At 50.8% G+C, this 12,500-nt stretch overlaps 1 protein-coding gene across 1 annotated transcript in view; it reads right to left on the bottom strand.

Annotated features, from left to right (window-relative positions):
- Nucleotides 1–12,500, bottom strand: part of sema6a (sema domain, transmembrane domain (TM), and cytoplasmic domain, (semaphorin) 6A) — a gene marked incomplete at both ends in the record, with an annotated part of 64,414 nt that overhangs the window by 24,209 nt on the left and 27,705 nt on the right. Inside the window, 7 exons of the mRNA XM_084439648.1 lie at nucleotides 738–911; nucleotides 2,493–2,651; nucleotides 5,593–5,724; nucleotides 6,996–7,213; nucleotides 8,641–8,729; nucleotides 9,509–9,628; nucleotides 11,666–11,756. Of these exons, the coding sequence (XP_084295774.1) occupies nucleotides 738–911; nucleotides 2,493–2,651; nucleotides 5,593–5,724; nucleotides 6,996–7,213; nucleotides 8,641–8,729; nucleotides 9,509–9,628; nucleotides 11,666–11,756 (983 nt within the window). The remainder of the gene's footprint in view (nucleotides 1–737; nucleotides 912–2,492; nucleotides 2,652–5,592; nucleotides 5,725–6,995; nucleotides 7,214–8,640; nucleotides 8,730–9,508; nucleotides 9,629–11,665; nucleotides 11,757–12,500) is intronic.

Raw genomic sequence — 12,500 nt, forward strand, 5'->3', positions numbered from 1 at the left:
ATTGAGCCCCTCCATCAACTGTCCTCATCTAAATATTTATTTTGGCAGACCACGGCTGATTTTCCCTCGTTCAGATGGGTTCAGTTCAGTGCGTCTCGTCTCATCACGTATTAAAGGCGAACTACTGTCAGGCCTTGGCGACCGGCACAGTCTTCCCCTGCTCGCTTTAATCATGGGGAGTTGAGCAGAACGGGGCTTTGCTGTGGTCTGAGCCCCCCAGACGCTGCAGCTACGGCCTCAGCCTCTTTCATTTAGTATTTGCGGTCGAGGAGTGTAACCTGATAAAACTCTACTAAATGATAGAGTAGCCAGATGGATGTCTGTCTGAGGCTTGGGCTGGAGGGCTGGAGGGTTGGAGCTACTACTGAGGCTGGGACAGGGGCTGGAGTTGGGGTTGGGGCTGGGGTTGGAAGGTTAGAGGGTTGGAGAGTTGGAACTAGTTCTGAGGCTGTGGCTAGGGCTGGGGCTGGAGCTGGGACTGGAGCTGAGGTTGGGGTTGGGGTTGAGGCTGAGACAGGGGCCGGGTGCTAGGGTTAGAAAGTTAGAGGACTGGAGAGTTGGGACTAGTTCTGAGGCTGGGGTTGAGCTCGAGGTTGAGGTCGCAGTCGGGGTCAGTGTCGGGGTTTTGGCTAGGGCTAGGTTGGAGCTGGGGGTTTGGCTTGGGGCTCAGGCAATCTTCCATGTTAGTTCTATGTTACTTCTAATGTAGAACACACAGACCCTCCAACAGGACGTACTTGTCTGGGTTGTAGACGTTGAGCTCCTCCAGGAACAGACTGTCGTTGAGGAAGCCGCTGGTCATCTTGGCCAGGAACTTCAGGATGATGCCTTTCTCTGAGCCCAGGAAGACCACCGTGTGGTTACGGTAGGGCCCTGCCGCGTTGTCCACGGCGATGCGAGTCAGGCGGTACCTGGAGGGAGAGGAGAGGAGACAAGAGAGGGGATGAGGAGAGGAGATGAGGAGAGGAGAGTAGAGAACGGGAGATGAGGAGAGGAAATGAGAGGAGGAGAGGAGATAAGAGAATAGGATAGGAGAGAACAGAGGATAGGAGAGATGAAGAGATGAGTGTAGAGGAGATGTGAGGAGGGGTTTAAAGAAAAATTAATTTAGGGAATTTTCTCTTCTTTGGTGGATTCTCACTTCTGCCTGAACCCAAATGGGGGTTTTATCTAATAAGATCCCCAATTAAATGCTGCTGCCGTCCTCCTCACACAAGCCCTCCGTGCATGCAAACCACATTTCCTCACTGCGATTAATTCAAGGAGATAGAAATGATTAAAGACAAACTGTTTTTATCTTGACATTTTTTTAGGGAACCAGCTTTTTTTGTCCTCCATCCTAGTTTACTAGCTACACACACAAAGCCATGAGATTATATTAAAGTACGCCATAGAATGTGATTTCCTCAACTCACACCGCTGAGGAGAAGAGCAAGGCCACCCTGGGTTTGGTCCCACTCCGATCCCTTTCTCTGAGATTACATTCAATATCTCAATGCCTCCATATCTACGTAGCCCCCTGGTCCACCATTCAATTAAAACCTCCCTAGAACCTCAACCTTGGTGGTTTAGTCCTATTAGATATAACAGGAACTACAAGGACCATGTGGATTCATTTATGTCCAGCTAAAATAACGGCCATCTCAAGGACTACTCATGCATGGTCTTGCTCTGTTCAGAATAATAGGGATGTCAACGAAGGGGGGGCATCCTTGAGTCCATCTCCACTCCCTCCATACTGTGGTATAGAGAGATTGGCTGAACAGAATGGATAGCTTTTATACAATTTGCTTCCAAAGCTGGAATTGGCTATGCCAGGATAATTTCCTATTACAGATGCCATTTCCACTTGGCTTCCTGCATCAGGGGCATAGACACCATAAAACCAGCTCTCCATACGCCTTTTCTACACAGGAGATCTCGTCAACTTATATAACATTATTAACGAACAGGCGCAAATTCGGTATAGCTGCGACCACGGTGAAGCCAGACCGAATATTTGTGGACATTTTTGTGGACCGGCCAACCGACCGACCAAACTGAGCTGCTCTCAGCGAGAGAAAAAAACCCACATGCATGCAAAGCTTTGCAATGTCAAAGTCACTCAACATACAGTAAAGATCTGTGTGTGTGGGAAAAAAATCTTATGAATTTTATAAATTTCAAACTGAAATGCAACCCTGCCTGCTCTAAACAGGCTCTTTCACATAGATACTGTACTACAGTACCTTATGCTAGCAGTAACAGGCAGAAGACAGACCAGACCACGGTACAACTTCTGTCACGTAGATACTATCTTCGCTTCTTTCACAAAGATACTATCTTCGCTAGCAGTAATAGGCAGGAGACAACCTGTCACATAAGATAAGGTTGAAACCCCTTTTTATCATTATTACCAAAACACCTCTGTTACACCAAATGCTACTCAACTGGGAGTACTCTCTAGACCCTGACCCTGAAGACCCGGGGGTCAAACCCCGGGCAGTACTCACCGGACCATGGTCTTGAGGAACCAGGGTCTGTTGGTGATGGAGGGCACGGCCTCGTCCATCAGAGGGTGCTGCTTGATGAAGTTCAACGTGTCGTCGGGGAACTCGTTGGACCACTTGTATCTGTCCAGCAACGGGGAGCTGCCCGCACAGCAGCCAGGCCTGGGGAGGGAGGAGGAGAGATGGAGAGATGGAGGAGAAGGAGAGGGAGGAGGAGAGGGGAAGAGATGGAGGAGGAGAGGAGGAGAGATGGAGGGGGAGGGGAGGAGGAGAGGGGGAGAGATGGAGGGGGAGGGGAGGGGGAGAGGAGGAGAGATGGAGGGGGAGGGGAGGGGAGAGGAGGAGAGATGGAGGGGGAGGGGAGGGGGAGAGGAGGAGAGATGGAGGGGGAGGGGCGGGGGAGAGATGGAGGGGGAGGGGAGGGGGAGAGGGGGAGAGATGGAGAGATCGAGGGGGAGGGGTGGAGGAGAGATGGAGGGGGAGGGGAGGGGGAGAGATGGAGGGGGAGGGGAGGGGGAGGGGTGGAGGAGAGGAGGAGAGATGGAGGGGGAGGGGAGGGGGAGAGATGGAGGGGTGGAGGAGAGATGGAGGGGGAGGGGAGGAGGAGAGGGGGAGAGATGGAGGGGGAGGGGAGGGGGAGAGGAGGAGAGATGGAGGGGGAGGGGAGGGGAGAGGAGGAGAGATGGAGGGGGAGGGGAGGGGGAGAGGAGGAGAGATGGAGAGATCGAGGGGGAGGGGTGGAGGAGAGATGGAGGGGGAGGGGAGGGGGAGAGATGGAGGGGGAGGAGGGGGAGGGGTGGAGGAGAGATGGAGGGGGAGGGGAGGGGGAGGGGTGGAGGAGAGGAGGAGAGATGGAGGGGGAGGGGAGGGGGAGAGATGGAGGGGGAGGAGGGGGAGGGGTGGAGGAGAGATGGAGGGGGAGGGGAGGGGGAGGGGTGGAGGAGAGGAGGAGAGATGGAGGGGGAGGGGAGGGGGAGAGATGGAGGGGTGGAGGAGAGATGGAGGGGGAGGGGAGGAGGAGAGATGGAGGGGGAGGGGAGGGGGAGAGATGGAGGGGGAGGGAAGGAGGAGAGATGGAGGAGGAGGGGAGGGGTGGAGGAGTAATGGAGGGGGGGGGTTGGAGAGGGATGGAGGGGGAATGAGGGATAGATGAAGGGAAAGAGTGATGGAGGGGGATGGAGGGGGGAGGAGGGGTAGAGGAGGATGGAGGGGGGAGGAGGGGTGGAGCACAGAAAAACAGGTTTTAGGCCGTTTTATCATGACTCATCCAGAAACTACAGTATCTATCTGTAGCTGTTCCCTACAGCTGTGCACTGACAAGATGTTTCCAACACACCTGCAAGCTGCAGTAGTAGCCTACAGTCGTAGCTTTGTCTGTCAGTTGATAATATAGTATAGTGTATAGGCTACACTGTCTGAGATAGGCCTTAAGGGTCATCTTGGGACAGGGCCAAGGACAGAGCTATCTCTCCACTCTTTTACAAGGACTGAGAGGAGTCAGGCTATAAAATTGAAGCTGTCTTTAACAGCCGATTCTCTCTCACCTCTCAGCTGCCGTTCGTACCGACGCAAGCATTTCCTCGCATCACAGAACACACTCTATCCAGACACGGCTCAATTTTAATCTGCTCTCTCATTAAGCTGTTCATGTTATGTTAAAGTCCCTACGAGGAGTTTCTGGAAGCGGAAGTGTTTTCCGCCCAAAAAGACCACATTTCCCATGAGCCTCCCCGCGCAGTCGTAAATCTTAGCTGCCTGAGCCGGGTGTTTTGAAGACGGAACGATGGCCACCGACGAGGTAATTACATAGGTCTTACTAGAAACGTTACTTTTGACAATATATAACGGTCATATTTGCTCACGCTGTCTCTTGTCGGCGGCGTAGGCTACTGCAGTAAATTGTTTCGTCATTCCAAGGATGTTCTGAACGACCCGACCACAAAATAATAATCCAAAAATAAACTACATAGAAGAAACGACATTTGTCGAAGATGGACACACAAACAAGTGTAGGTAATGTAGATTCACCCACATTAAAATGAGACTGTTTCGTAACCAAAAATAAACTCCTCGGGGTCCCTTTAATATTGAGCTGCAGTTCTTTTTTTTTGATACTCCGAACGGCCCAAAAATATCTCGTGACGGCGTAAACAATAGCATGTCCTGGTCAGGCGACCGACACGTTCTGGCTCCCGGTGACGCAGGTTTCGGTCCAGTGCGGTGTTACTCACTACCGTGAATGTGAAATTAGATCTGTCCCCTCCAATCTGAGATGTAATCTAGCCGGCTAACAAAGAGAGCAGCAGCAGAGCCGGCGCCTGAGGGGTGTGCGCCTAGGAGCCGCCACAGCTGCCGGATGGACCCGGGCGACATCCGTGAAAAGCCCGCACTTCTATTTGCTTTCAGCAGATTTGTCGCAGTCGGAAAATTTAATTAAATAATTTTAACCAGAGCTAAGTATCAGGTCTCGTTAACACCTGACCCCGCTTCGCACAAACACATCATTTCCTGCTAATCACCACCCTGTAGAGGCCTTCAGAGGTCTGCGGCTTCCAACGGCCTCCATATGGGCCCACACACACACACCCACGCGCGCACACACACACACAAACACACACCGCACACTAACAATTATCCTGCCTCGATCTTTGTTCTGAAGTCTTTTTTTCTGAGAGGGAGGGGGGGAGAGAGAGAGAGTGAGAGAGAGAGAGAGAGAGAGAGAGAGACAGAGAGAGAGAGAGAGAGAGAGGGTGAAGCAGGCCGGGAGCTCTTTGCAGGATAATTAGGCATGTGTACATGGCAGATTGATCAGCCTGGTGCATTTGTAGAATTAGCCAGCCATCTGGAAAATGATCTCATGCTTCATTTGCTGATATCGAGTTCTTTTAAGCCGTCGCTATTGTGTTTGTGTGTGTGTTTGTGTGTGTGTGTGTGTGTGTGTGTGTGTGTGTGTGTGTGTGTGTGTGTGTGTGTGTGTGTGTGTGTGTGTGTGTGTGTGTGTGTGTGTGTGTGTGGGTTCCGGGTAAACAGGAGAGGGGGGTGGGAGCAGAGAGCTGAGGAAGAGAGGGAGGAGGAGGAGGGGGAGTGGGAACAGTGATGTCACCTGGGTTTGGGGACCCTGTCCTCAGGGAAAGGTGTCCAGGTGGAGTCTGGGGACTTCTGCTCCTTGAAGCGCCCCGTGAACGCGTTGGCCACCTCCTCCATGTCGTACGCGCAGACGGCCGATCCCGGAATACTGGGGAGGGGGAAAACAAGCGCGCCCCTCAGTCAGTCAGCCGGCGAGCTAACACGTACAGTAACACGTACAGTAGCTTAGCGCTGAATCTCTTATGAGTGTGTCACCCTGCTCTGTGGGGGAGGTGTATCGGATGTGTGGGCTGCAGAGACCCAGCCAGAGAGCAGGACTCTGTCAGTCTGTCTGTCAGTCTGCTAGCCTCAAGGCCTTGGCTGGACAGTATATCTCAATAATCGGCCACTGTTGGCTGACCTCAGACTCAGAGCTACTGTACGGCCAAGAAAAATAAACGTTTCTAACTGGAATCCTGTGAAAATCCCGCTTAAAAACACTTTTTGGCACCAGGTAGAACTATGACCAGGTAGAACTATTTTTTACCAACCAGGAAGTCTTTTTTATATAACATCTTGGCTGGGGACTATGGATGAAAATTAGCCTTTTGGCTAACTCTGGTGTATTTACAATTTTATTGTTTATTAATATGCACTGTCCCTTTTCAAATAAACTAAACTGAGTTGACTGAATGACCGAGCAAAGGTGCCTGCAGCCATTTCACAAACAAAAGGGTCTTTTGAAGAGCTGGAGTAACAGGGCCAAGTGAAGACCGTTTAATCAGAGTGTGTACAGACCTACATTCAGAGCAGAAGGTTTAAGGGTCAGTTTTAGGTTATGGTTTCTGTCCCCGACAGCTGGCGACCTGGACTGTGATTAACAAGCATAGGAACACAGCCACAACAGGCCACGCTGTGTACAGACGCAGGCCCCAAAGCTACAGTATACGCCCAGACATTTTGTTAAATGAACGACCCAAATAAATCCTGAATGCCACCTCCAGCCAGAATGTGTTTCTGCTCAGCGGTCCACCCGCTAAGTGGAATTCATGCCCAGATCAAATTCGCTTATATAGAAACTCCCAGGCCGCTTCATTGGGCTTTAACGGCCATTCAACACGCTCAATTGCCTTGTCGCAAGCAACTGGCTTATCTACTTAAGATCCCCGTAAAAAAATTACAATACAGTACGGGTTTGGGAAGCTCGACTGCGTACTTTGTAATTTTCAATTTAGATAAAAACCTCTCCCTCCTTGAATTATAATTTCCCATTCTCAGTGTGAATAATGTGGAAATATGAGATTATGTGCCAGCGTGACTCGAGGGCACAAGACAATTTGACAAATGACACCAGCAGGATAGCCCTTTTATACCCCTCCCCCCCCCCCAACCCCCCATCCCCCACCCTCAGCACCGCCCCCCCCCCCACGCCCCCTCTACCTGTTGTAGGGCGTGGAGAAGGTCGCCATGACGACGTCGCGCCCGTTGATGTGAATGACGTCGGTGACGGCCTGCAGGATGTTGAAGTAGAAGTGGGAGTCGCCGGGGATGGAGCAGTTGAGGCGGGACTTGAGGAAGGAGGTCCACTGCTTCTCCAGGACGCGCTGGGAGCCGCCGCGGTCGTTCTTACACACGCGCGCCACGCGCGGGAACAGCACCTGGACGCAGGGTGATGATGTCATCACTGATGTCACTGAGTCGTTTCTTAGACACACACACACAGGCACACACACGCACGTACACACACACACACACACACGCACGTACACACACACACACACACACACACACACGTACACACACACAGGCACACACCCGAGGCCTGTTGAGGAGTGTGTGTTAAACTTGTGGTAGTTGGTAGGTAGGAAGTTGAGATAGAGGCGTTTTGAGAGGGCAAGTGTGAGAGTCTGTCAAGTTTAATAGGAATTTATGTTATTCACATTTCTAGCTGTAGAAATCAGGGAGTATTTCACCAAACTAAAGATAATGTGCCTGACTACCTGCCTGTCTGTCTGTCTGTCTGTCTGTCTGACTGCCTGCCTGTCTGTCTGTCTGTCTGCCTGCCTGTCTGTCTGTCTGCCTGCCTGCCTGCCTGTCTGTCTGTCCGTCTGTCTGTCTGTCTGTCTGTCTGACTGCCTGCCTGTCTGGCTGGCTGGCTCATACAGTATACTCATTCACAGGTCTAAGACAAACGTTACGTTTTGCAATATAGTTAGGGCAAATATACCGAACTAATATGAACTGGTACATAAATATTGTACATTATAAAAGACCCAAACACTGATGTCTATTTCAGTACTGGGGAGAAAGCTTGATGAACTAATGAATCAATCGGGGTTTTCAGGCCCATAGAGAGACCATTTCTCAGTCCTAATTGCTCCTACTGCACCAGATGGTTCTTCATGCTATTGGTATAGAGATTTGCTCTGGGTTTAAAAATTCACCACTGCATAAGTGTATCAGATGAAAGTCAATTTCTCTCTCTCTCTCTCTCTCTCTCTCTTTCTCTCTCTCATTCTCTCCCTCTCTGCTTTCCATTTCATCAAAAGGTACTGTACCTGTATGTAACATTGATAATAAACTTCCACATCGTATTTTCTGCTAGCAGGTTTCCAATTAAACCTTCACCAGAAGCCAAATGAAAGGATAAAAGCAGAATGCGTTTTAGATCCCCCTGAGCTCAAATTCATAAACAATATATCCCCGTTCTCTTCTCTCAAAACTCCTTCAAAAAAATCTTTCTTTTCATATTTTTTTCCCTGTCTATCTCTTTCCTAAGGAAAACGTAGAAAGTCTGGATGGGAAAGTGACAGGTCAAACAGCAGCAAACTCAGACGTTTGATGGAGTATATTTAGACTTAAACTACATTTGCCGACAATCCAGTGATCTGTTTTTCTTTTTAAACTAATTTTAGATCCACATCCTGTTAATGTTTTTCTATTACTGAAAACGGCGATGGTCTTTCCTGCACTCCCTTCCTGATATGTGATACAGCCTCTTCCTGTTTATTTCCTGTCCCTCCCCAGGAAGAGGAAGTAGTCTAGGTGTGATTGAACTGGACATTAGCCGCCAACTTCCCCCTACCTTTCCCATTGTGTTGTACTCCATGGCAATTTCCCGAAAGAAGAAATAGATGAAGTCTCCATAATCAACCGCCTGGACAAAGTAAGGTTCTGGAATGCAGACAGCAGAGATACAACAATGTTAATTTCTGTTCTCCGCGTGGGGAAAAACCTTCCCGGTGAGAACCCTTTATTGATAAAATGGTTCTACCTGGGCCCTTTTTTCTCTCTCAATGAATGTACTGTGTAGTATATGTCATCAACCGCCTTGGGGGCTGAGACACCACACCCAGGGAGGCAGAATCCATCATCTCTGTGAGGATGTCGTTGTCATGGGGGGGGGTGACAGACGTGTCCGTGCCGTTTTGACAGGTTGAGTTGGTAGAGGCGTGTCCCCAGGGGTGAGCAATTTACTGGCTACATACATTAAACATTGTGGGGGACCGGTGGGGGGGGGTGAATACATCACACGCTGTGGGTGGCATTTGCATAAAGGGGCCACACATACACACGCACACACACGCACACATGCATGCACGCACACACACACAAACTTGCTCACTCATGCGTGCACTCTTAAACACCACACACACACGCATGCACACACACGCACACACACACAAACTTGCTCATTCATACGTGCACTCTTACACCACACACCACACACACACGCACGCACACAAACTTGCTCATTCATGTATGCACTCTCACACACCACACACACATACACACACACACACGCACACACACACAGACACACACACACACACACACACACACACATACACACACACACACACACACAGACACACACACGTCTGCCTGATGTGTCCCTGAGTAGTCGGCCCGCGTCCCTCAGTCTTCGGGCGAGGTGGCGGCGGCCTGCTCACCTTTCAGCCATTTGGAGTCGTGTTTGACGGTGCGCAGTGTGGGACTGTCACCAAGGCTACGATAGATGACCGAATCGATCGCCAGGAAGTCTGTTACCGTGGCCGAATAGAGCCTCCCCTCTGGAGAGAGAGAGAGAGAGAGAGAAAGAGAGATGGAGTAAAATAGAGAGAGAGAGAGAGAGAGAGAGAGAGAGAGAGAGAGAAAGAGAAAGAGAGATGGAGTAAAAGAGAGAGAGATGGAGTAAGATAAAGAAAGAGAAAGAGAGAGAGAGAGAGAGAGAGAGAGAGAGGAGGGAAGGGGAAGAGAGGGAGAGAGAGAGAAAGAGAGATGGAGTAAAATAGAGAGAGATGGAGTAAGATAAAGAAAGAGGAAGAGAGAGAGAGAGAGAGAGAGAGAGAGAGAGAGAGAGGAGGGAAGGGGGTAGAGAAGGGGAGAGAGAGGGGGAGGGAGAGGAGTAAGAGAGAGAAAGAGAGATGGAGTAAAATAGAGAGAGAGAGAGAGAGAGAGAGAGAGGAGGGAAGGGGGAAGAGAAGGGGAGAGAGAGAGAGAGAGAGAGAGAGGAGTAAGAGAGAGAAAGAGAGATGGAGTAAAATAGAGAGAGAGAGAGAAAGAGAGATGGAGTAAAAGAGAGAGAGATGGAGTAAGATAGAGAAAGAGAGAGAGAGAGAGAGAGAGAGAGGGGGGGGGGGGGACAGAGAGGTTTAGTCATCTGTGTTGATCGGCAGAACAGCACACAAACACACACCCACTCACAGATTCCACTCTGATACACAAACAGGCACACACACACACGCACACACACGCACACACACACACACACACACACACACACACACACACACACACACACACACACTCGGGACCCGAGGGCGGGATACGTACATAGAAACCAGCCTGCCAGGCAACAAACAGATTGTAAACACATACACACCCGGCCACATTGTCATACACAAACACACATATACACATGTACAAACACGGACACACACACACACACTAGCCACAAACACACACAGACATCAAGGGAACACTGTCCGCGGCTAGAATGACCTCAGCTTTAGTTGGGCGACAGCTTTGGAAACTCTAACTACATAATTGAAAAGGAAAGCAGAACGGGGCAGAGTGGAGCAGAACAGAGCCGAGTACAGCGAATCAGAGTAGAGTATAGAGTAGAGTACAGCAGAATAGAGGAAAGTAGAGCAGGGTGGAGCAGAGCAGAGCAAGGCAGAGCAGAGTAGAGTTGCGCAGAGCAGACCACCAGAGCACCACAAAGTGGTGGAGTCCCTCCGATCACTCCTATGTTCTCGCTCCAAGTCCTGACTACAAATTAAGTGGTCAACAAGGCGTTGACTCTCCGCCTCACTGTAAACACAGCGAAAAACACCAATCCCATAAATCCTTCCGCACCGAATCTGAATGGAGGCTGAATCGCTGTAGAAGCAGGCCCCTTCACCGGGCTCAGCCGCGTTGAGGGAAAGCTGACTCATATGCTCTTTAATTCTTCTGTGACTTATTTTTAATCATAGCTTTTCGGCGGAAGTTTCCAGCTTTTTCCCGCCCCCGCCTTTTTTTGGGTGCTATACCACAAAAGCTCCATGTGTCCCGGGGCCTGGCCACATTCTGGCCTGCCCCGCTCGGTGGATTCCTCCTTTGCGGACGCCGAGCAAGCGTGTCCCGGAGTTGAACTGCGCTGCGCTATGGCGACGTGGAGCAAATCACTGCTTGTGTTAATATGAGAGCGTGCCGAAGGTGGAATATGAAACATTATCTCTGCAAGTACGGCATTGAATATTGTAAATACTGCTCTGTCTCCCCTTGACAGGGCCTGTGCTCATTCTCTCTCTCTCTCTCTCTCTCTCTTTCTCTCTCTCTCTCTCTCTCTCTCTCTCTCTCTCTCTCTCTAGCGTGTGTATAAAGGCTGAGGGTGGAATTGAAAGCTTGTGGATGCATCTCATTTGTCTTGTATAATGAGCCATCTACTGTGTGGTTTATTGATAAAGCTCCATTAAACATTATTCACACACCGAGTCACTCTCTACTTCACCAAAAGCGCATAAAACCGCTCTCTGCTCTGTCGGTGCGTCATTATCATAAAAACAGACGGAGGCGTCCTAGTAGAGTAAATGGCGAATATCGGTAAAGATAGGGTGCCTTACCGGCGAAGAGGGCGACGTTGGCGTGCTTGGCGTCGTAGGGGCATCGGGCCATCCCACTGATCTCCTCCCCCAGAGCCTCCATCGTGTCCATCTACAGGAAGGGTACAGACAAGGTCAAGGGTCAGAGGAGAGTCCACCCAGAAAACTACAGTAGCAGGCATGCATCTCTTCCCGTCGGCTCCCTACCCAGCCTACCCCAACCCAGCCTAGCCTAGCCCAAACCAAACTAGGCTAGCCCAACCCAGCCTAGCCTAGCCCAAATCAACCCAGTCTAGCCCAACCCAACCTAGCCTAGCCCAAACCAGCCCAGCCTACCCCAACCCAGCCTAGTCCAACCCAACCTAGCCTAGCCCAAACCAATCCAGCCTAGTCCAACCCAACCTAGCCTAGCCATACCCAGCCTAGCCTAGCCCAAATCAACCCAGTCTAGCCCAACCCAACCTAGCCTAGCCCAAATCAACCCAGTCTAGCCCAACCCAACCTAGCCTAGCCCAAACCAGCCCAGCCTACCCCAACCCAGCCTAGTCCAACCCAACCTAGCCTAGCCCAAACCAACCCAGCCTAGTCCAACCCAACCTAGCCTAGCCCAACCCAATCCAGCCTACCCCAATCCAGCTCAGCCCAGCCCAAACCAACCTAGCCCAAATCAATTCAGCCTAGCTGAACCCAGCCCAGCCTAGCCCAACCCAGCCCAACCCAACCCAACCCAACCCAACCCAACCCAACCCAACCCAACCCAACCTAGCCCAACCCAACCCAACCCAACCCAACCCAGCCTAGCCCAACCCAGCCCAACCCAACCCAACCCAACCCAACCCAACCCAACCTAGCCCAA

Source organism: Borostomias antarcticus (genome assembly GCF_949987555.1).
Source record: "Borostomias antarcticus genome assembly, chromosome: 6".
Classification (NCBI taxonomy): Eukaryota; Metazoa; Chordata; class Actinopteri; order Stomiiformes; family Stomiidae; genus Borostomias; species Borostomias antarcticus.